Source organism: Anolis sagrei, chromosome 5, assembly GCF_037176765.1.
Source record: "Anolis sagrei isolate rAnoSag1 chromosome 5, rAnoSag1.mat, whole genome shotgun sequence".
Lineage (NCBI taxonomy): Eukaryota > Metazoa > Chordata > Lepidosauria > Squamata > Dactyloidae > Anolis > Anolis sagrei.
Genome location: NC_090025.1, coordinates 93,864,795 through 93,886,234, shown reverse-complemented (window position 1 = coordinate 93,886,234; position 21,440 = coordinate 93,864,795). Strand labels below are relative to the sequence as shown.

At 40.0% G+C, this 21,440-nt stretch overlaps 1 protein-coding gene across 2 annotated transcripts in view; it reads right to left on the bottom strand.

Moving 5' to 3' along the window:
- The window catches only part of TMEM243 (transmembrane protein 243), a 39,175-nt gene that overhangs the window by 10,243 nt on the left and 7,492 nt on the right, over nucleotides 1–21,440 (bottom strand). For both annotated transcript variants that reach the window (XM_060778202.2, XM_060778203.2), the window contains exons 2-3: nucleotides 20,434–20,767; nucleotides 1,539–1,589 (exon numbers count right to left, since the gene is read on the bottom strand). In XM_060778202.2, coding sequence (XP_060634185.1) covers nucleotides 1,539–1,589; nucleotides 20,434–20,511 — 129 coding nt within the window. In that variant the 5' untranslated portion in view covers nucleotides 20,512–20,767. The remainder of the gene's footprint in view (nucleotides 1–1,538; nucleotides 1,590–20,433; nucleotides 20,768–21,440) is intronic.

The window sequence follows — 21,440 nt, the reverse complement described above, 5'->3', positions numbered from 1 at the left end:
GAAGAGACAGCTTGCAGGGGGGAAAAAACATACAGATGCCATTCAGCAACTAGTGGCAGGGATTTCTGGGACTTGGGGTCCAAAAACAACTTCACTACAGGGGGGCGAATGGAGAGGAAAACCAGTAGGGCTGGGTTTCGTTTCGTAATTTTGTAATTCGTTAAAAAATCATTTTTTATATAACGAAGCGATATTGAACCATTCAGGAGCAACTAAAAAACGAAACGAATTTTTCCAATTCGCTTCGGAATTGTTTCGGAATTGTTTCGGAATTGATTCGTTATTGATTCGTAAATATTTCGTCATTATTTCCGCATGTCTGGTGCAAGTTTTAGGGTTGCTGTTTGTTTTCTCAGTGAAAAAAAAATATAATTATCACACCAACAGTCAACAACAGAAGGAGAGGGAAGCTTCACAAGTTTTTTTAGTGTATTGCGCGATCGCGGCCGCCATTAACGAATCGATTCGTAATTTCGGAATTTCGGAATTTTTTTTAATAATGAAACGCAAAAAAACCCTAAAAACGAATCGAGTTTAGAAACAATTTTTTCCGTGTTTGGACAGCCCTAAAAACCAGCTCTGTGATTAGCTGAGGAAGTGCATGTGATACAGCAAGCATGGCTGTGCTCTGCCCCTCTGACTCCACTGAGAAATTGCTTGCTTCAACTTGGGACAAAACAGTCAGGATATACTACCAAAACTAAAGAATTTTTCCAAAATTTCCTTGTTTCATTTGGGTTCTGGTGAAGGGGATTTTCATGTTTTATTTCAGTGCTTCATACCTACTAATTGCCGAATTTTTCCAAAACCTGAAATGACACCCAAAGTTTTACACACCTCTAATAACAGCAAATTCAGACAACATGAAAAATGATTATTTAAAAAGCCAGAAAATCCACAAAGACGCTAAAAGAGACCAAAGCTTAATTTTCACAGTCTAATACAGGGGTCCTCAAACTAAGGCCCGGGGGCCAGATGCGGCCCTCCAAGGTCATTTACCTGGCCCTTGCTCAGGGTCAACCTAAGTCTGAAACGACTTGAAAGCACACAACAACAACAATCCTATCTCTTCAGCCAAAAGTAGGCCCACACTTCTCATTGAAATACTAATAAGTTTATCTTTTTTAAAATTGTTCTTCATTTTAATTATTGTATTGTTTTTAAGTGTCTTTTGCACTACAAATAAGATATGTGCGGTGTGCATAGGAATTTATTCATGTTTTTTTTTTCAAATTATAGTCCGGCCCTCCAACAATTTGAGGGACTGTGACTTGGCCCCCTGATTAAAAAGTTTGAGGACTCCTGGTCTAATAGAAAGGAAAGAAATATGGAAATTAAAACTGAGGTGCTCTGTTTCAGCCCCTTACAGTCACAGTGGGCATGACTGACTGGCTCATAAAGTAGACAGGAGTACTACTAGATTGTGAGACTGCACTGCAATATTGTGTTGCTGTTCCACGTTTGGTTCACACCCACACTATCATTCTTAGAAACCATGACCTTGTACTTAAATACACTAAACTAAATTGAATACTTACTGTGAGCAGCAAGGATGTTACACTGCCAACAGCTAAATTGATTATTCTATCCTGGAAGAATAACAAAAAGAAATGGTGTTACACCAAACCGCAACAATCTATCCCATTATTACAAACAATAGCACTCAAAATCTACAGGTGCTAATAATATTTAAAGCCCATGTTTTGATGTACTGGTAATGAGAATGATTTAAAAATAAAAAATCAGGAAAGATCATTTGTGAGTGGTTCATACTTTACATTCACCATTTCCCTGTTTGGGTATCAGCCAGCACGTCAACGACTTAAATCAAGAAATAGTTTTCTAAGATCTACAGAGACACTCGCTGGAACATCTCAGCAAGCAAGAGTCCAAAAGTGGCAGGCTCAAACCCAGAACCGCAATCAATGGCTGATACCAAATGAGAGACTCCCCCCTGGGCACACAGAAGACTGGGCAACTTGGAAGGCGCTGAACAGACTGCGCTCTGGCACCATGAGATGCAAAGCCAACTTTACGAAATGGGGCTACAAAGTGGAATCCACAACATGCGAGTGTGGAGAAAAACAAACCACTACCACCTGTTGCAATGCAACCTGAGCCCTGCCACATGCACAATGGAGGACCTCCTTGCGGCAACACCAAAGTGGCCAGCTACTGGTCAAAGGACATTTAATCAACTACCAAGCTTGAAAACTCTGTTTTGTCTGTTTGTTAAAAAATTGTTTAAAATGTAATACAATGGTCTGGTTGATACTGACACGATAAATAAATAAATAAATAAAGCCATTTCATAATTATAACACCATTATCAATCATGTAATGCCACTTAGCATACACCTGAACTGTAGAATTAATGCAGTTCGCCACCACTTTAAGAGTAATGGCTCAATGCCATGGAATCATGGGTGTTGTACATTTTATAATGTCTTTAACTTTTCCTGCTGAAGAGCAATGGTGCCTAACCAAATGACACTCACTAGATTCTACAGAATTTAGCCATGTCGGTTCAAATGGTGTCAAGTTGTATTAATTATATAGTGCAGATGCACTCTTAAAATGACCTCCCAGCCCCACCCAACAAACCATGGTATAGTGCAGGCATGGCAAACCTTTTTGTTCTGGGGATGCCTTGTAGGCCTGGTTGCAAGGGCTGGGTCAGGAGGGAGCGTGAGTGGGGTCAGTAGGGACAGAGTCATGAGCTGGAAGGTAAAGAGTTGGGGCTGGAAGAAGTGGGGGTGAACTGGAAGGGATGGGACCAGAGCTGGACCGGCAGGGCTGGGGCCTCGGAGGACCTCCAGCATGCTAAGAGGAGGGCCGGGGCAGACAGGGGCTGAACCTGAGACCCCAAAGGGCCGCATCCAGCTCGCAGGCCTGGCTTTGCCCATGCTTGGTATAGTGGTTTGAGTGCAGGACTACAACTCAACCATGAAAACCAATTGAGCAAATCACATTATTTCAGCTTTAAAGGAAGACAATAGCAAACCTCTTTGGAACACATCTTGGCAAGAAAATCCTATGTATGAGTCACCTTAGAGTTGTCATAGGTCAGAAACAACTTGAAAGTACACAACAGCTATTTCTACTTCCAGCTGAACACCTAATAGTCCTTGGGTACCAGTTGCATGTTGCAAACCAGCCTTTTATTAGAAATGCAGGCTATCAACAGAAAAATCAATAAGTCTGTTGACTCTCTGGCCACATCACTTTAGCTATAAAGTTTGTTACTGATTTATTCTAGTGAAGCAGACACACGGTTTAAGTGAACTTTAAACACAGGACGGCCTTTGGTCATTACTTTTTTTAACTTGAGTCTCCAGAAGTACAAGCCAATGATCACAGGAGTGAAAGGCAAATTATCAAAGGCTCTTGAACAGGTTTGGGGCTTTTATGTTTTCTGAATTAGTAGGCAAACTGTTCCATTACATCCTTTAAAGTTCTGAAAGCCACAGAAATTTCAGGGAATGGATTGTGCAATCCAACTTTATGTCTCCTGATGCCCTTTCAATGTGTTAAGAGTACAATGTCCATAATGTCTAGCCAACACACACTGCTATTGGGTGTACATGCAGAACATGGTGATTCATCTGGAATGTACTATGTTGGGTAAGGCTTGCACAGTGATTTCAATGCTAGAATAATAATTTGAAAGGCAAGCAAGTGTAGGACCCTGAAAACTAAAGAAGGCACATTTCTTATGGCGAGCCTCTCCCAAAGTCATCAAGCTTTTCCTGATGTCCAGAAAAGACTGTGTCTTCAAATATATTTTTCAGAAGTTTGTTTTTGGGGGGAAAAAACAGCCACGGTGTTTCAGCCAATAAGTATTCCTATGGACTTATTCAACTCACTAGAGCAACCAATTTGTTCTTGTGTATCTTCAAGCAAACCTTATCAAGAGAATTTTTCAGCACATTTTGTTCTGACTGGGGTTTCCTTTATCTTTCTTTGGGGTCAAGAATGACCTTGGAGGGCCATATTCAGCCCCCAGGCCTTAGTCTGAGGACCCCTGTTATAGAAGAAATGTGCCACACTGCCAACATGAGAATTTAAGTATTAAGATTAATTGCCACAGGTGAAAATCAGCATGGCACTGAAATTAGCATCTCTAATTTCTGCAGCTGAAACTACTTTTAAAGATATAAAGGCAAAAAGTGGCTGCTGTTCATTTTCCGGTCCCAATTCAAGGTGCAGGTACTCACCTACAAAGCCCTAAATGGTTTGGGACCTGCCTACCTGCGTGAACGCATCTCGTTTACGAACCCACACGCTCCCTCCAATCATTTGGAGAGGCCCTGCTCACAATCCCACCTGCGTTGCAGGTGCGTTTGGTGGGGACGAGGGACAGGGCCCTCTCTGTAGTGGCCCCCCAACTCTGGAACTCTCTCCCTAAGGACACCAGACAGGCCCCAACGTTGGCTGACTTTAGGAAGAGCCTGAAGACCTGGCTGTTCCAGTGTGCCTTCCCTGAATAGGAAACTCCTGGCTTCAAGTCCCAAACACACTTTGTTAGAGATTCAGGATTATCTACACATTGCACCTACCACCAAAAACCTCTATATATTACCTGTCAGGTTCAGCACTTTTAATTTTTGTCCATTACATTTGGCCCGGCCCCTAGGTTTTTAATTACATCACGGTGTTATTGTTTTACTGTTCTATTGTTTTGCTTGATGTTTTATTATTTGTTTATGAGTTTTACTGTGTATTGTATGTTGTTGTTGTCGGCGGCCTCGGCCTTTGTAAGCCGCATCGAGTCCTTCAGGAGATTTTGCGGGGTATAAATAAAGATAATAATAATAATAATAATAATAATAATAATAATAATAACATCTTAACAATATATACTTTATGCAACAATTGGGACTGGGGAAGGGAGATGTTGTCTAGTTTCTACAAGACTTCTGGCAGACAGACTTTTGTGTAATGGACTGATAGAATTGATTGATCGAAAGATGAAAATGTCCTACAATGAAAGGTTTTTAAAAACTCACTGGCAGCAAAGTGAGAACTGAAGGGTTTTGCAGTACATGGTGCCTTATTATTCTGTATAAGAGGCATTATATACTAGGATATTTCTCCAATTGTGGATCATGATTGCAGCTCTTATAAATTTTATAATATGTTTCCCAGTCCCACATGATACACAAGAAAGGTGGCCACCACTGCACTTTGAAATACAGAAGCAAAGTCAACAATGGATGCTACCTGCTGCGTGACAAAGGTGATACAACTGTGCTGTATAAAAGCAGGCATAGCGAACACATGAGAGAAGACAAGATTCATATTATTAAAACAGGAGATTTTTAAAGGTCTGTGATTTGTTAAAGAAACAAGATAGGTGTCCACACTTGGACAGGCAGAAGTCCCTAATTCAATGGCATCCAAACCACCAAAAACTGCTTCACAGATGATTCAAAGAATGGTGTAACCATGACATGGGTGGAAGAGAGATCACATATATTTAGGGGTGGATCTTCTGTAAGCTCAAGTTCTCCATACCACAGTCTACACCATTCAGCAGACTCCCCAATGCTAGCTTTGAAAGTGGGAGAAGGGACCCTCATGAATAGGAGCATACACAGAAATCCACTTCAGTTAACCCGGTTACATGAGCCTATATTTATTTATTTATTTACTGCACTTGTAGACCGCCGTTCTCAGCCCTAGGGCGATTCACGGCGGTGTACAACATATAAAAACAATTTACAATAAAGGCAATAACACAAACCACAATAACAACATCACTATCAATAATACAATTACACTAAATCATTCGCGACGTCTCATCATAGAATCACAATCCAATCTCGTTTTCCATATTCCGTTCCAATCATCATTGCCGATTGTTGTAGCACTTAGTCAAACGCCATATATCTAGAAGAATATACAAAGCGGTCCACTGAGAACATCAGCAGTTCTCAAAGAGTCCACAAGATACATCCCCTGCTTGTACCAGATCTGATCTCAGAAGCTAAGCAAAGACAGGCATGGTAATTTTCTTGGAATAGAGACTGCCAACAACTACCAAGTAATAGAGACAACATTCAGAGGAAAGAAATCACAAACCACCTCTGAATATCCCTTGCCTGTAAAAAAAATCCTACAAAATTTAGGGGTAGGAGCAAGTCTACAAGTTGCATGCAGGCACATATTTTACAATATCAAAAGATTATTTAAGAAACCATCCATCCTCTATGTTTGTATTCCCAGACATTCTACAAGCTCCTGGCCTCCATCAGAAGGTCACAAACTCAGGGAAGGGAGGAAGTTTGTGAGGTACATGTGAATTAAGCAAATTAAGTGAAGCAGGATTTTGCAATACCAAGCTTTACGGAAAACAAGCTGTGCAAAGCAAATGAGACACAAGCTGGCCTGTCTAGCTGTAATCAGGACCCAAGGATTAGGATCAGTTGTTGTCATAGCATTAAATGGCATTAAATCTGGGAGCCTTCTAGGGAGAATTAACAGCAATAACACTCCTACAGCCATTCCCGTAGACCAGTGATTCTCAAAGTGTGCTCCACTGAGAGTGCACTTGCAGAAGGCCCACGTGGGTAGCTAAAATTTTGAACCTCTGCTTGGTCACATCCTCAGACTCCTCAAATGAATGACATCCAATAATATAGGACTAAATCAAACTTTGAATACTTCTAAGAACTTGACAGTACCCATTACGGAGTCAAAGTTATAATAGATATAAGCAATTTGATTCTCAAAATCTCTTGTCAGACTGACACACCAGATTACTGAGCACTCCATTAGACCACAAAGATGACACCAATGCTACTAAATATTGTTAGAGAATAATATCACAATGGTAATAGAGAAAACTGCCTTTTCACCATCACTGCTACTACCGCTAGTGTTTATGCTGATCTCTTAGGCTGGCAAAACAGCAGACTTGGTAAGAATGCCAAGGGCCATCCATTTCAACTTCCTGCCAATGCAGAAGTCCATAGGCAAAGCATCCACGCCAGGCAGCTCTTACTAAGCAGTTCTTCCTAATGTTCAGCTGGAATCTCTTTCCTTGGAAGTTTAATCCATTGGTTCGGGTCCAACCCCCTGGAGCAGCAGAAAAGAAATTTGTTCTATCTTCTACTTAAAACATCCATATCACCACTGATATTCTCTTTTCCAGATTCAAAACACCCAGGTCCCTGAACCATTCCTCACAGATCTTGATTTCCAGATGCTCTGCAATCTTGTTCACATTTCAATGGGCATATTCCACCTCGGTGATAACCCATCCCCATTCATACTTAGCTCACAATATTAGATGACATCTTGGTGCCTTAAAGTATTTTAGGTTAAACCAAAAATCACAGGAAGCGGGGGAAAATTACACTGTATCTTCCATTCCAGACAGAAAGGACAAAAATCCTGTCCTGTATACTTGCCTGCATCAGAGAGCCCCTAATTTGCTCAGACATTAGCCAGATGTTAGTTTCTTAGAGGTAACTTAGACTCAAAAGCTTTTAAGAAGTTCAATGTATTGTCGAAGGCTTTCATGGCCGGAATCACTGGGTTGTTGTGGGGGGGGGGGTTTTCAAGCTATATGGCCATGGTCTAGAGGCATTCTCTCCTGACGTTTCGCCTGCATCTATGGCAAGCATCCTCAAAGGTAGTGAGGTTCTTCTTAAGAAGTTGCCTAGCTCTGCTACATACCACAGTGATTTCCCTTCTCATTTTTCATACCCAAATTTATGTCAGACCAAATACCCAGAATATACCAATATTCCTCCATTTCAAAATTACAGGCAGGGCCCAAGTTACAAACAAGATAGGTTCTGTGGCTTTGCTCTTAAGTTGTATTTGTTTGTAAGTCAGAATAGGTACATTTTAAGTGTTACTCCAGACACAGACATACACACACACACACACGCTTTGGAAAGCATAGGGAAGGGTTGATACCCCTGTGGTGTTTGTTTTGTGCGTCTGCACCCCTGTTCAGAAGATTTCACCTCACTTTCTGTTCCATTGATAACTGGATTTTGAAAAATGTAGCTTGTTGTGGAACCAAGAATTGTTGTTAAAACTTCAGTGGCGACATCTTTTCCCCATGATAACTCTTTCAGGAGTTAATTTACCTCACTTCCTGTTGTCTCACTCCTGTTCTTAGGTAGGAGTCATTTGTAAATCGGATGTTTGTAATTCAGGGACTGCCTGTATATAGAATAGATTGGCCTCCTGAGCCACAGTTAGTAGGGCTGGGCGGTTTCATTTCGTTAATTCGTAATTCGTTAATAATTCGTTAATTTTTTTAATTACAAAACGATAACGAATTATTCTGAAGCAATTTTTTAAAAAACGAATTTTTAAATAGTTTTGTAAATGCTTCGTATTTCGTTATTGTATTCGTTTCGTTATTGTTTTGAGGTCGTTTCGTTATTATTTCCGCATGTCTGGGGCAAGTTTTATGGTTGTTTTTTGTTTAATTAGTGAAAAAAAATTATAATATCACACCAACAGTCAACAACAGAGGGAGAGGGAAGCTTCAGAAGTTTTTGGAGGTTTTTTAGTGTATTTTGCGGTCGCGTCCGCCATTAACGAATCGATTCGTTATTGTTTTGAAAATCGATTCGTTAATGTTTTGTAATTTTTTTCACATTTACGAAATTTCGTAAATATCGAACTTTTTAAAAGGAAAATTTTGTAATTATTTTAAATAACGAAACACAAAAACCCCCAAAAAACGAATCGAATTTAGAAACAATTTTTTTCGTTGTTACCCAGGCCTAACAGTTAGGGAAGATTTGATCATGCTCCAATCTGGCCTTCTACAAGTGCACTCTCCGATCTAAGGAATGGAAATTATGGACATGCAACATTACTGATAGCTAAATGTGGAGGAACATTTTGAATAGCTGCCTGCCAGATTGCATTGGCCGAAATCTAAATTTCTAGATATCATAATATAGCACCACTGTTCTTTTTATCCAGGTATCCCAGCTACAATTCTACCCTGGCCTTGCTTCACAGAACGCAAAGTAACATCACCTGATGATATCCAATTCAGTTGCCTTTTGGCCAACCATCCCTGGACTGTTTCAATCCAGCCTGTCTCCTACAGACACTTTACAATAATAGACAAATGGAGGACACAATTATGAGAAGGTAACAGATAAAGAAGTAGCCATATCTCCACAAAATAAGGAAAATGTAAGGTAGTTTTGAGAGTACACTCATGTTTTCAGAGCTTAAAAAGAACCCCCTTTGCAAAGCCAGGCATTTGGGGAGCCCAAGACTAAAAGCAATTGAACAAGAAATCCTGGAAGTGATCTCAAGCTGCTTTCCCACAGCACCATGCAACACCACAATTTGCTGACAGCTTAGCCTAGTGAAAGGTTAAAAATACACCAGCAAAGAGGAGGTGGCTTAGCAGATCAGAAGCCAGGAAGGTGTCTGGATTGTTTGCTGGTTACAAACAAACATTACAGACAACGAACCATAACTGGCGACATTCTCAGGTAGTAAGAATTTACAGCTGTATCAGAGCTGAATATACAAATATAATAAATGTGTTAATTAATATAGGAACTATGTTGCTGTCAATAAAATATTTCCCTCAAGGCAAAAGGACCTTGTATCATCTTAGAGACAAACTGAAAAATAAAGTAGATGGCAATCTGAAGAAGCAGACTGGGACTCAGTGTACAAAAGCATATGCTACCTATCGTATCTACTCATGTATAACTCTACCTTGTGCATAAGTTAGACTTTGATACAACCAATTGCGCTGGTACGGCTATAACAGGAGCTCCAACTTTATTTTCTTTCTGTTATCTGTTTTGCAGTCATAGGACAGGCCACCTGTCCATCATAATTAAGCTTTGGTTCCGCCCCTTGTTCTGGGCTCTGGGAGGGAAAGGAGCCATTTTTTGGGCAGTCTCACACAAGGTAGCTAAGCTATAGGACGTAGACCTGCTTGTCCCGTAGAAAAGCTTCCTTTCTCAATAACCATCCAGAGAAAAAGGAGCATCCAGGGAATAGTAACATCCGGAATACAGAAGCAGAAATTCCAGGAGAAAGGTCCCAAAAGCTCTGGCTGAGAGCTCACAGCCTCTCAGCCTCACAGCATCAGAGGAAACAGCCCTGAAGTTTCTAAGAATTCTTGAAGGGAGAACAGCATTACAGATCCACAGAACTCCAGCTGAAATATCTTCAAGCCTCGGCTGGTAGGTCTACTCGATACTCAGACACACTTGGAATCGGTAGTAGGTCCCACACCGATGAGGCATAGATAGAAAGCAGCCTGGGAGAGGTTAAAAAGGGTTTTTCCTACAGAGAAAGTTTAGTTAATCAAAGTCAGGTACCAGTCCATTGAGGACTAGACTAAGAAAGCCTTGAAGTGTTGTTTGAACCATTGAAGATTTGTTGTTTGTTCCATAATAAAGACTTCGTTGCATCATTAAAGACTCTAAAGACTATCACTTCAGAAAAATCCCTGAGAACCTCTCTCTGAGGCTTCCCGCTGGGCTTAAAGTGTACATCCTATAGAATAGTACAGCTGTTACAGGCCCAGCGCGCAACAGAACACCAATGGATAAATGAAGGGTCATTCCATGAAAAAGGAAAAGAAGTAATACCAACTTGGAGCCAGCTGGCTTATAGTAAAACTTCAGGTACATTGTTCTCTGTTAGTATGTAAGATGTTACAAGATCCCTTTGAATATGATGCAGTATAGTAAATGCAGAAAACCATGAGAACATCACCCTTTTGGGTCAAGAAAAATAACATCATGCAACCATCTGTGAGCCACAAATTTACTTACATTTTCCTACATCCGTTGTGATTTTGTTTACTGGAATCCCAAAATCTTGACAACACTCCCATGTTTATCTCCCCATCAAAGGGTTTTTACATCAGATTTCTGCCTATATATTTTAAAGTCTAGGCTGACAGTCTTACCAATGAGACAACCGACTTTTTAGAGACCGGTTTATAGAGAAATTAGGTATGGATTTCTCTCAACATAAAGCCCTGGCCCCAAGAGTTCATTCCTTTTATAAAAGAGCACTTCCATGCACATTGCAGTTAGTTGGCTGTCTGTTTGAGTAAGAGCCTCCAATGCAGAAAGGCACATCCCTCAAGAAACTGCTGACGCTATGAGATGCTGGAGTTTTCAGGATTCTGCATTGTATATATATAGAAAAAAAAATCTGTGCTTTCTATGGTGGCCCAACTTTGAAAAAATCATGATTTCTTTCACCTATAACTGTGAACTGTCCCTCACTAATGCAAATATTTTAGTTACTTTATTTTTTATCCCACCTTTCTCCTGACAGAAGGACTCAATGTGTTAAGAAATCCTCATTTGAAATGCTGAAACCAGATTTTTTTTGTTTTTAAATTTTTGAATACCAGTATTCAATTATTATTATTATTACTATTGTTGTTGTTGTTGTTGTTTATTTATACCCCCTTTTTCCTCACTACAAAAGAGACTCAAAGCAACTTACAATAAAAAAAGATGCAATGCAATTTAAAACCTTAAAAAGGCACTGTTTCATTAGCTGAATGGGGGCCAAAAGGGGGCACTAGGCAGAGAAGGGTAGTCCATTTAATGAGGAGTGGATGGGGGATTGAAGGAATAACACTATTTCCCCCTGTTTTCTTGTTATTCCCCCCAATCATGTCGCAGTCATGAAACAACCATTGTTCATGACATTGAAGGGAGGGGAAATAACCAGCGAAAATGGGGAAAATAGTTTTCCTCCCCCAACTCCCCCCTCCCATGTAAAATGGACTATCCTTCTCTGTCTAGTGCCCCTCTCTGGCCTCCACCTGGATAATGGAACAGCACCCCAAAAATATAAAAATAGAAATATATGTGTGTGTGTGTGTGTGTGTGTGTGTGTGTGTGTACATAATGAGATAGGGGTTTCAAGTTTCAACAGAAAATTCAGGTATGTTTCATATACACTTTATACACATTACTTGAAGATAAATTTACACAATCTATATAAATAAAAATGTAACGTTCGTTTGTGGGATTAACATAACTCAAAAACCGCTGGACGAATTGACACCAAATTTGGACACAATGCACCTATCAGGCCAACTAGTGACCATCACTCATAAAAACACTGAAAAACATAGCAGAAGAGACTTAAAACGCCAAAAAACCAAAAATGCATTACAACGCATGTGCAAAACCACATATATACACAAACACACATATATACATATATACATAAATATATACACATATATACACACACAAAACACATATACACAGAATGGGCCAAAGCAACACATGGTAGGGGACGGCTAGTATTTTAATAATTCTGAGCATGAAACAACATTTGTGTACACTGAATCATCAGAAAAGAAGAGGTGTGACCCTCTCAGCCACCCATGTGGGCAATTCCCAATTTTGGAATTCTGGATAAAGGCTGCTCAACCTGTTTAACCACTAACCCACTAGACTAACAGGTTTTCTGTACATGCTCACACACATGCAACTCATCCAGGATTTTTATTCTCATTCACTTCCTTTCTGACACATCTTCTGGACTGGATTTGAAACTAACAATAAGGTTCTATGATTTCAGTTTGGTAGATCATAAATTCTACCTGGTTCTAGAATGCAAGCAAAATGTGAACTGAGAAATACAAAGCTGTTCTGTCAGCTATAATCAATCACAGAAAAAAAATTCTTTCTACATTTGCTGCCAAGGATTCCTGCATCAGTACTGCTATAAAAGTTGGATCTGCAAAAAGATGTCACTGCGTGGAGTATTGTCACTCACAAACTCATCAACTGCATCCCATCCCAGTTTAACATTCTTCCATTATCGAGCATGCTGAGCCTTCAGTATGATTTTTTTTTAGTAGCCCCACTCCAAGAAGGTCTTAATTCAAAAACATTTACATTTTTGCTAATCAGGGGACATTCCAAAACCTAATACCGCTCCTTTGGTACACAGCAAATATTATTTAAAAGACCAAACTTTAGAAATAGTAGAAGGAGTAAAAGATGGCTCAGAATTTAATAGACAAAGAATAAGAAGAAATTTCCTAGCGATATGGAAGAGATACAATGAAGGGATGCAACCAAAAACACCCTCGATGGCTGCATCCCCTGGAAGCAATACTGAGGCCAACGTTCAATGAGGAAATAAGGACTTAGAGGGAATACCTAAAAAAGAAAAAAATCAATGGAAATTAAACAGGAGAGAAGAGAAGGATACATGACTGGTTTCTTTATCATCAGTTACACAACAAATATATCAAAAACCGGAGTTTGCCAAAAGAAAATCGGTGTTGGATCTTGGAGGGCTTAATTTCCAGGCTATAAAATAAATATTTTAGAGTACAATCTTAACCAAATAAAAACAACTATGATTTTGTGAACTAAAGATCTAGGGAAAAAATACTCACATGGAAAATTGGAAACATCTATGAAAAAGAGGATTTAAATTTTCAATAGCTGGGTCTATTAGAGAAAATATATATAAAATGTTTTATACAAATTATATAACTCCAGAGATGTTAGCTAAAATAGATAAATCGCACCAAGGGGAATGCTCAAGGTGCAAGATGAGGAACCTTTTTCCACGTTTGGTGGACCTGTAGGATGGTACAAGATTTTTGGGAAAATGTGACTAAGGAAACAAACAAAATGAATACTGATACTATTTTTGGTAGGACCCCCCCCCCCCAAAAAAAAAGAATAAATAGGCATGTATGTACGAATCCCTCAGATGCAACCACAAGAGGAAAAGATAACAAATGGAAGAGGTCTAGAACACCTGCAGGGAAATAGTATAGGAGGGCTAGAACATGGAGACTTTCAATGGGTGGCCTTCTCAGAGGGCCAGGTAAGGATAGAAATGAGCTGGAGAAGGAAAGGTCCTTAAGATAACAAAACATGGGTAATAATTCAATTCTTCACACAATCCCATATTCAGAAAATGCATATCTGGTACATGCATTAGTAAGAAGTCACACTTACCCAGACTTGCAAAGTCAAAACGTCGGCAACATTCAAGAGCCAAACTAGACACTGAACTGCTGGGAAGGCTATCAAGTCTATATGGCTCTTTTTAAAATAATAGGCAAGGCAGGTGTAATTTTCACTAAAAATTCAACATATAAGATCACAGAATCAGCAACTAAGCATTTAACTTAGTGAAAATCTTGGCTTTCTAAAGTATTGTTGTTTGTTCTCCTGTAAAGAAAGAGTATGTATCCATACTTGGGGCAATCTACTACTATGCTGTAATTCTGATAAGAATTCCCACCCACACCCAATAGCATTATGAGAAATCAGAAGTTCTGAGAGACACATTATTTGTCCCTGTGAAACCAAAGAGGTTCAACTGAAGAGTATTATATTTACACTAATATCAAAAGATACAAAAGTCTATCTGTGAGAAAACAAGTTTCTATTTCAGTATTTCAGAAGCACTCCAAGTGGCCAGCTACTGGTCAATGGACATTTAATCAACTACCAAACTCGCAAATTTTGTATTTTGTCTGTTTGTTTGTTTTGTTCTGTTAGAAATGTAATACAATTGACTGGTTGCCCTGACACGATAAAAAAAATTCAGTATTTCGAACAGCTGCAATAAAACATGAGGCGGGACATATATGGCCTGATGGGAATCTTTCCAAGGATGTTGAAGTAGAGAAAGGCAATTTATAAGTTTCTTAGCAAAGAGGTATAACTCACATTACATTATACAAATAGTTTATGCCTTTACCAGTTCCCACATCGGAAATATGCATTCTTGCATATTTCCTGCCAAACCAGAGTAATAATACTAAAAAGCTAAACCACAAGACTAGTAAGTCTTCTTCTGTTAAGGAAGAAGGCTATGTGGACTTTTGTATAGTTTCCACTTCAAAGTGGAGTGTTAATTTTTTTAGCATATCATTCCTATGATGAATTTCCTTCTTTGCCCACCCTGAAGCCAACAGCAAGTGGTTCATTATTTTTAAGGGCAAAAAACATAATTACTTTTACAGGACATAATAGAATAATAGAGTTGGAAGAGAACACATGCGCCATCTACTCCAACTCCCTGCCATGCAAGAAAATCACAATCAAAGAATTCTTGTTTAATAGAAGGAAGAGTCCTTTCCAGAGTTGTTTTAAGGAATGTTATAAATGTAACCTCAGAAGATATGTGCCTCTAAGAGATAAGAAACATTGAAACCACCAAGCTTCTGCTACATTTCAATAAACTTGTTACCGTTTCTTTTAAAGCCTGGTCTCTGTTACAAATCCTTTCCAAGTTAAGTCACTCTACACCCTGAATAAAGGCCAAATCAGTATTACTAGCTATTAGCTACGCTATCAATTAGGGTGTGCATTAGATTTGCATAATATGGTAAATACTTTTTTGGGTTTCAGGGTTTTGAAAATTGAGGTGTACATTAGATTTGATGGCATATTGGACTTGAGTATATACTGTAATTCCTTCTGTATTTATTGAAAGGCATGCTGCTATGGAGGTTCAACAAATGGGGAAGGGCTGTGGCAGAATGGCAGAGTAGATGATTTGACTTTTGTATAAGGCAGGTTCTATTATCCTAAACAGGCATTAAAATTCAGTCTTATAGCCCATTTATTTCTACATGACAGCCAAACGTCCATTGAAATTAAATACATGTGAAGGCACTAAGCTTTACTTAGACAAAGTCCCAATCATTTACATAAAATAAATAAAAAATAGAATTATGTTTTCAAAGAAAAATGCAAATTATAGCACAACCAAGACTTCATATGAACAGTTATCATGACACTGTGTCACAGATTCTGAAAAACCTTTCAAAGGAATTTGTTTTCAGTACTAGCACAAGACACCAGGAGCATTTTAATCCACATTGCATAGAAATGTCTCTAGCATCTTTTGGGAAACAAAGACATAAACAGAAAGCAAAAAAGGACCAGCTGATCGCTCACAGTTATGAAGAACTCATCCAAAGCTTCTCCTCTGTCCATGCAACAAGGCAGGAATTACTGGAACTTTGTGCAAAATTAAAAATTAAAATTAAACAAACATTCTTAAAATATAGACGGACCAGACACTCAAATTATCACAGAAACAAAAAAATCTCATTCTTTTACAGCAAGAAAAATTGTTTGCATTTTCATCTTTAGCACAGAATAACAGAACTTGTCACAAATTAGAGCCCTTGAAAAGCAGTAGTTAGTTAGATCACTACTGAAAAAGCCCTCCCTGGATTCTCTGGACCTTAATAATTACAGACCAGTCTCTAACCTTCCTTTTTTGGGCACAGTGATTGAGAAGTAGTTGCCCTCCAACTTCGGGCATCTTAGATGGGGGACATTTCCCTGATCCACTTCAAATCATTTTCAGAGCAAGATACAGAGTTGAGACTACTATGGTCACTTGAGTACATGATCTCCATCTTAACACTGACAAGGGGAGTGGGTTCCTGTTGTGCATCTTGACCTCTCAGCGGCCTTCGATACCACTGACCACAGTATCCTTCTGGAATGCCTGGAGGGGCTGGGAAGCGGAGGCAGGTTCCAGATGACAGTGCTTGGGGGTTGCTGCTCCTCAAAAAAGAGGCTGTTATGTGGTGCCCCACAAGGTGCCATTCTATCCCGTGTTCTTTAATATTTACATGAAGCCACTGGGAGAAATCATCTGTAGGCATGGGGTGAGGTGTTCTCAGTATGCTGATGACACCCAAATATATTTCTCTGTGCCTTCAGAAACAGCCTCAGATAAGGATAGTGTGTGTCCTCGGAATGAATGCCTGGAGGAGGTAATGGGCTGGATGGGAAAAAACAAATTGAAACTGAATCCAGACAAAACAGAGGTGCTTGCCATCAAGGGCTCCAGTCTGGGAATGGAACTGTGTCAACCAATCCTGGGTGAGGTTACACTCCCTCTGAAAGACTGTGTTCGCAGCTTGGGAGTACTCCTGGATCCGTCCCTCCAAATGCCAGCCCAAGTAGTTGCAACGGACAGGAGTGCTTACTATCAGCTTTGGCTGATACGCCAGCTGTGCCTCTTCCTAAACTTGGAAGACCTAAAGATGATAGTGCATGCACTGGTAACCTCAAGGTTAGACTTCTGTAATGTGTTTTACATCTGGATACCTTTGTACCAAGTTCAGAAACTCCAGATGGTTCAAAATATGACAGCCAGACTGGTTACAGGAACATCCAAGAGTGAGCATATTACTTTCTGGGTGAAGTAAAAGATGTTGGTCACTAAGCTTTAAAGCCCTTCATGGTTTGGGTCCAGGTTACCTACAGGATCGTCTTGTCCCATATAATCCTCCCCAAACACTTAGGTCTTCATCTGCTCCAACCAATCAGAACCCAAATGGTGGCAATCACCCAGAGGATCTTTTCATCAGCAGCCCCAAAACTGTGGAACAACCTGCCAGAAGAGCTCTGACAGTTAAGTGAGCTACTGGAATTTTAAAACTATCCAAAGACCTATCTTTCCTGGCAGGCCTACCCAACCAGTTTTAATCACCAATTTAAACTTGTGTCTTATGCTTAATCTTTGTTCTGTGTATTTTAATATGTATTTTGTAGAAATATGTTTTAAAATGAGTATTTTGTAGAATGTTTTTAGGGTTAGGGTTTTTAGATTATTATTATTATTATTATTAATAATAATAATAATAATAATAATAGGCAGTTGGGTGACAATTTATAGGTAAGTGTGAGGGAAGCTGTAAAAGCTAGATTTAATGAACAAAGTTATCATTTTTTTAATGAGAAGAATGAGAACACAAACAATTAAGTACGTATTCATGTATTTCAGTGGGGCTAGGGGCATAGAACCCATGCAAAAGAGGAAAAATGCAAATAAAAATGCACATTTTAATCTGAGAGAACATCTCAAAGCCTCCAGCACAACACTACAGTCAACTTCCACCAGAAGGAGACCACAGATTTACACTAAAGGAAGTAGAATTCCTACAAAGGTGTTCATTCCAGGAATCTTCCAGAGTATTTTTATGGTGAACTTCAAGTGGACAATGACCACAGAGACACACTGGAGGACATACAAACAACATTTTAATCAAATACACAAAAGAATCAAATGTGGAGGGCCAACTGTAGCTCTTCAGCAGGTCAATGTGGCAAGAAGGAATTCCCTATCTGCCTCTGATACTCAGAGTAGTTGTTTTCGCATGGCCAAATATGGGAGGGAGCCTAGGTAACAAAACTGCCAAACTACCAGAAGCATTTTGTTCCAACTGCAGAACTGAAGAGGTAAGGAGAACCTCAGCACAGTGGCTAAAATGCTCTCCTTCCATTGCTATGGCACCTTTCACGATGAGAAAAAAGGAAGGTCACTTCTCATATCTGTCAGAGAGTAATATCATACTCTGCAGGGCAAATGGCATTCTACAATGACACCTACACAGTTTTCTGTCTGCAGACAGCAATCAGTGCCAAAACACCAATTTACAACAAAAACAGGACACAGCATGCAACAAGCAAACAGACACAGGAACAAAACCTTCCTCCCCCAATCCACTTGCCTTTTGAATATCCTTCTTCTAATTTGTGAACAGTTATGGGGAACTGGCAGGCAAAATATTTTATATTCATTCATATTTTCATACAACAACAGCAACAGTTTACCAGTCAAGTAAAGTTTACAATCTTTTCCAAGCTCTAGACCAAAAACATCTAGACCAAAAACATCCAAGCTCTAGACCAAAAACAATACTAGGTACAGGTCCATGGCTGTTCATTTCCAGGGTCTATTAGAGGAAGTGACCTGGGTAACTGGTAGGAAGAATAAGGCCATATTCAACAATGTCTACGGCTGAGCTACAGCTAGAATTCTCAAAGGCTTGTTGAAACCACCAGGTCTTCAAGCTTTTACGAAAGGAGGGGAGGGATGGGGCCCATCTAATTTCTCTAGGGAGGGCGTTCCAGAGGTGGGGGGGCCACCACTAAGAAGGACCTCTCTCTCTCTCGTCCCCACCAACCATACTTGTGACAGTGGTGGGAATGAAAGAAGGGCTCCCACCACCGTCACAAGTACGGTTGGTGGGAACAAAAGGAGAAACAAAAAAGAAATGTGGAAACAGCACAACTACAAACAGGTTGTCTATCATAGACCTAATACAACTCTTTACTCCCTTTAAAAAAGAGATTGCATAAAAAGACTAAGAAATAGAAGACATGTGGAATCATAGAATCAAAAGAGCTAAAAGATCTAAAAGAAACCCACAAGTGCCATCTGGTCCAACCCACTGCAATGTAGAAACACACAATGAAAGCACTCCTGGCTAATGTGAATCCAGCCATTGTTTTAAAAACCCCAGGGGAGATTCCACCACACTCTGAAGCTGCACATTTCACTGTTAAACAACTATTACCATCAGAAAGTTCCTCCTAATGTTTAGGTGGAGTCTCTTTTCCTATAATTTGAATCAGTTGCTCGGTGCCTTAGACACTTCAGCTTCAGAAAAGAAGCCTGTTCCACCTTCAATAGGCCATCCTTTCAGATATTTAAACATAGTTATTATGTCCTTTCTTAACTTTCCCTTCTCCAGACTAAACACACTCAGCTCCCTGTTCCTCACAGCAGCTTCCAGACCTTCACTTATATTGGTCACCCTCTTCTGGACACATTCAAACTTGTCAACAACTCTCTTGAATTGTGGTGCCCAGAACTGGACAGAGAGTAGACTATAGAGTGGTACTACTCCTTCAGTGTTGACATTATGCTCTGATTGAAGCAGCCAAAAATCACATTAGCTTCATTAGCTGCCTGAGTAGTATTGGAAACCATAGGAAAGTACCACTTTATTCAGAGTTCTCAGTTACATGAGTCAATTTCACATTGGACTCACAGAATTCCAGGTGCTTCCAAAAAAAAGGCCCCTGAAATAATCCCATTAAACATATAAGTGAATTCCAAAGTATGTCTGTCATGGCAAATGCTCTGTTAAATTACTGTGACACAAAGCTTTTATCAGGAAAGACCATAACTGAGCAAAAAGGGAAGACTATGCACAAAAGGCATGCTGTTGGCGCAATGCTTGTACAAATTACACAATCTGGCTTGTTTGATTGAAAAGTGCACCAGACATTTCCAGCTACTGACATAAGCATCTGAAAAGCCACTGGGAAAAATAATGCATCCAATCTCTGCAATTTTCCTTTCTATAAATTAAACATCTACACAGCTGCTTGGAAAGGAACTGCTCTGAAGGTGTCAATGAACCAGAAAAATAATGCACCCCAGAGTCCTTTGCAGTCCTTAAAAGGAATGGTGGAGGAACGTCAGGACGGCTGTACTTAAGCAAAGTTGCATCAGTCACAAGACTGCAAAGAACTCCAGGGCATCCAATGCAACTGTGAAGTGTAAAGAAATTGTCTCTCAACCATACTTGCTTCTGAAGGGCTGAAGACACATAAAAGAAGCAAAACAGGACAGATTTCATGTTACCCTTGGTGACGTTTCTCCAAAGAGAGGCCTATTGTCCAGGCCTCTGGTCCCATAGGTCCTGGTAGTGAAGTCCTCCATTATTTCCAAATCTTCTCTCGAATTCAGCTTTCCTCTGTTGTAGATTGCTCTTCTACATATAAGCAAGAGATCTCAGAACAAAGCCATCTCTTGTTTCAAAGCCCCTCAGCAACAGATGTAGCACCGGGAAGAGCGAAGGATTTATTTACGGAACATGCATCTCTCCATGAGCGCGGGATGCTGCGTACAATGTGCAATTCAGTCAGAAATCCAAGAATCTCCACCACGCCTCAGCTTTCTTCCTCATGATCAGCAGCTGAGGAGAAAGGGGAAAATATGTTATCAGAAGACTTGTATGTTCCCCAATGGCAAGGCCCATTTATTAAATATTTACTCTTGGCTTCTGGTGTGGCTAGGGAAAGCATCCTCAAACACCAACCTTCCAGCTGTTTGGGCCTCTAACTTCCAGAAGCACTAGAGCAATGGTTCTCAACCTGGGGTCCCCAGATGTTTTTGGCCTTCAACTCCCAGAAATCCTAACAGCTGGTAAACTGGCTGGGATTTCTGGGAGTTGTATGCCAAAAACATCTGGGGACCCCAGGTTGAGAACTACTGCCCTAGAGCAGTGGTTATCAACCTGTGGGTCCCCAGGTGTTTTGGCCCACAACTCCCAGAAATCCCAGCCAGTTTAGCAGCTATTAGGATTTCTGGGAGTTGAAGGCCAAAACATCTGGGGACCCACAGGTTGAGAACGACGGCCCTAGAGGATGCCTAGACTAAAAAGAAGAATGAATTGCCCATTGAACAGTTTTATACACATCTCTCACTTGTAAAACAAAAATGGGGAACCTCTTGCCTGCTCCAGACATCCACAGATTACAGCTCCCATCAGCCCCAGATGCACGGCTGAAGGAAACTGAAAGGTCACAGGTTCCCCACTCCAAAGAGTCCTCAACCTAAGATCTTCCAGATATTTAGGACTCCAATTC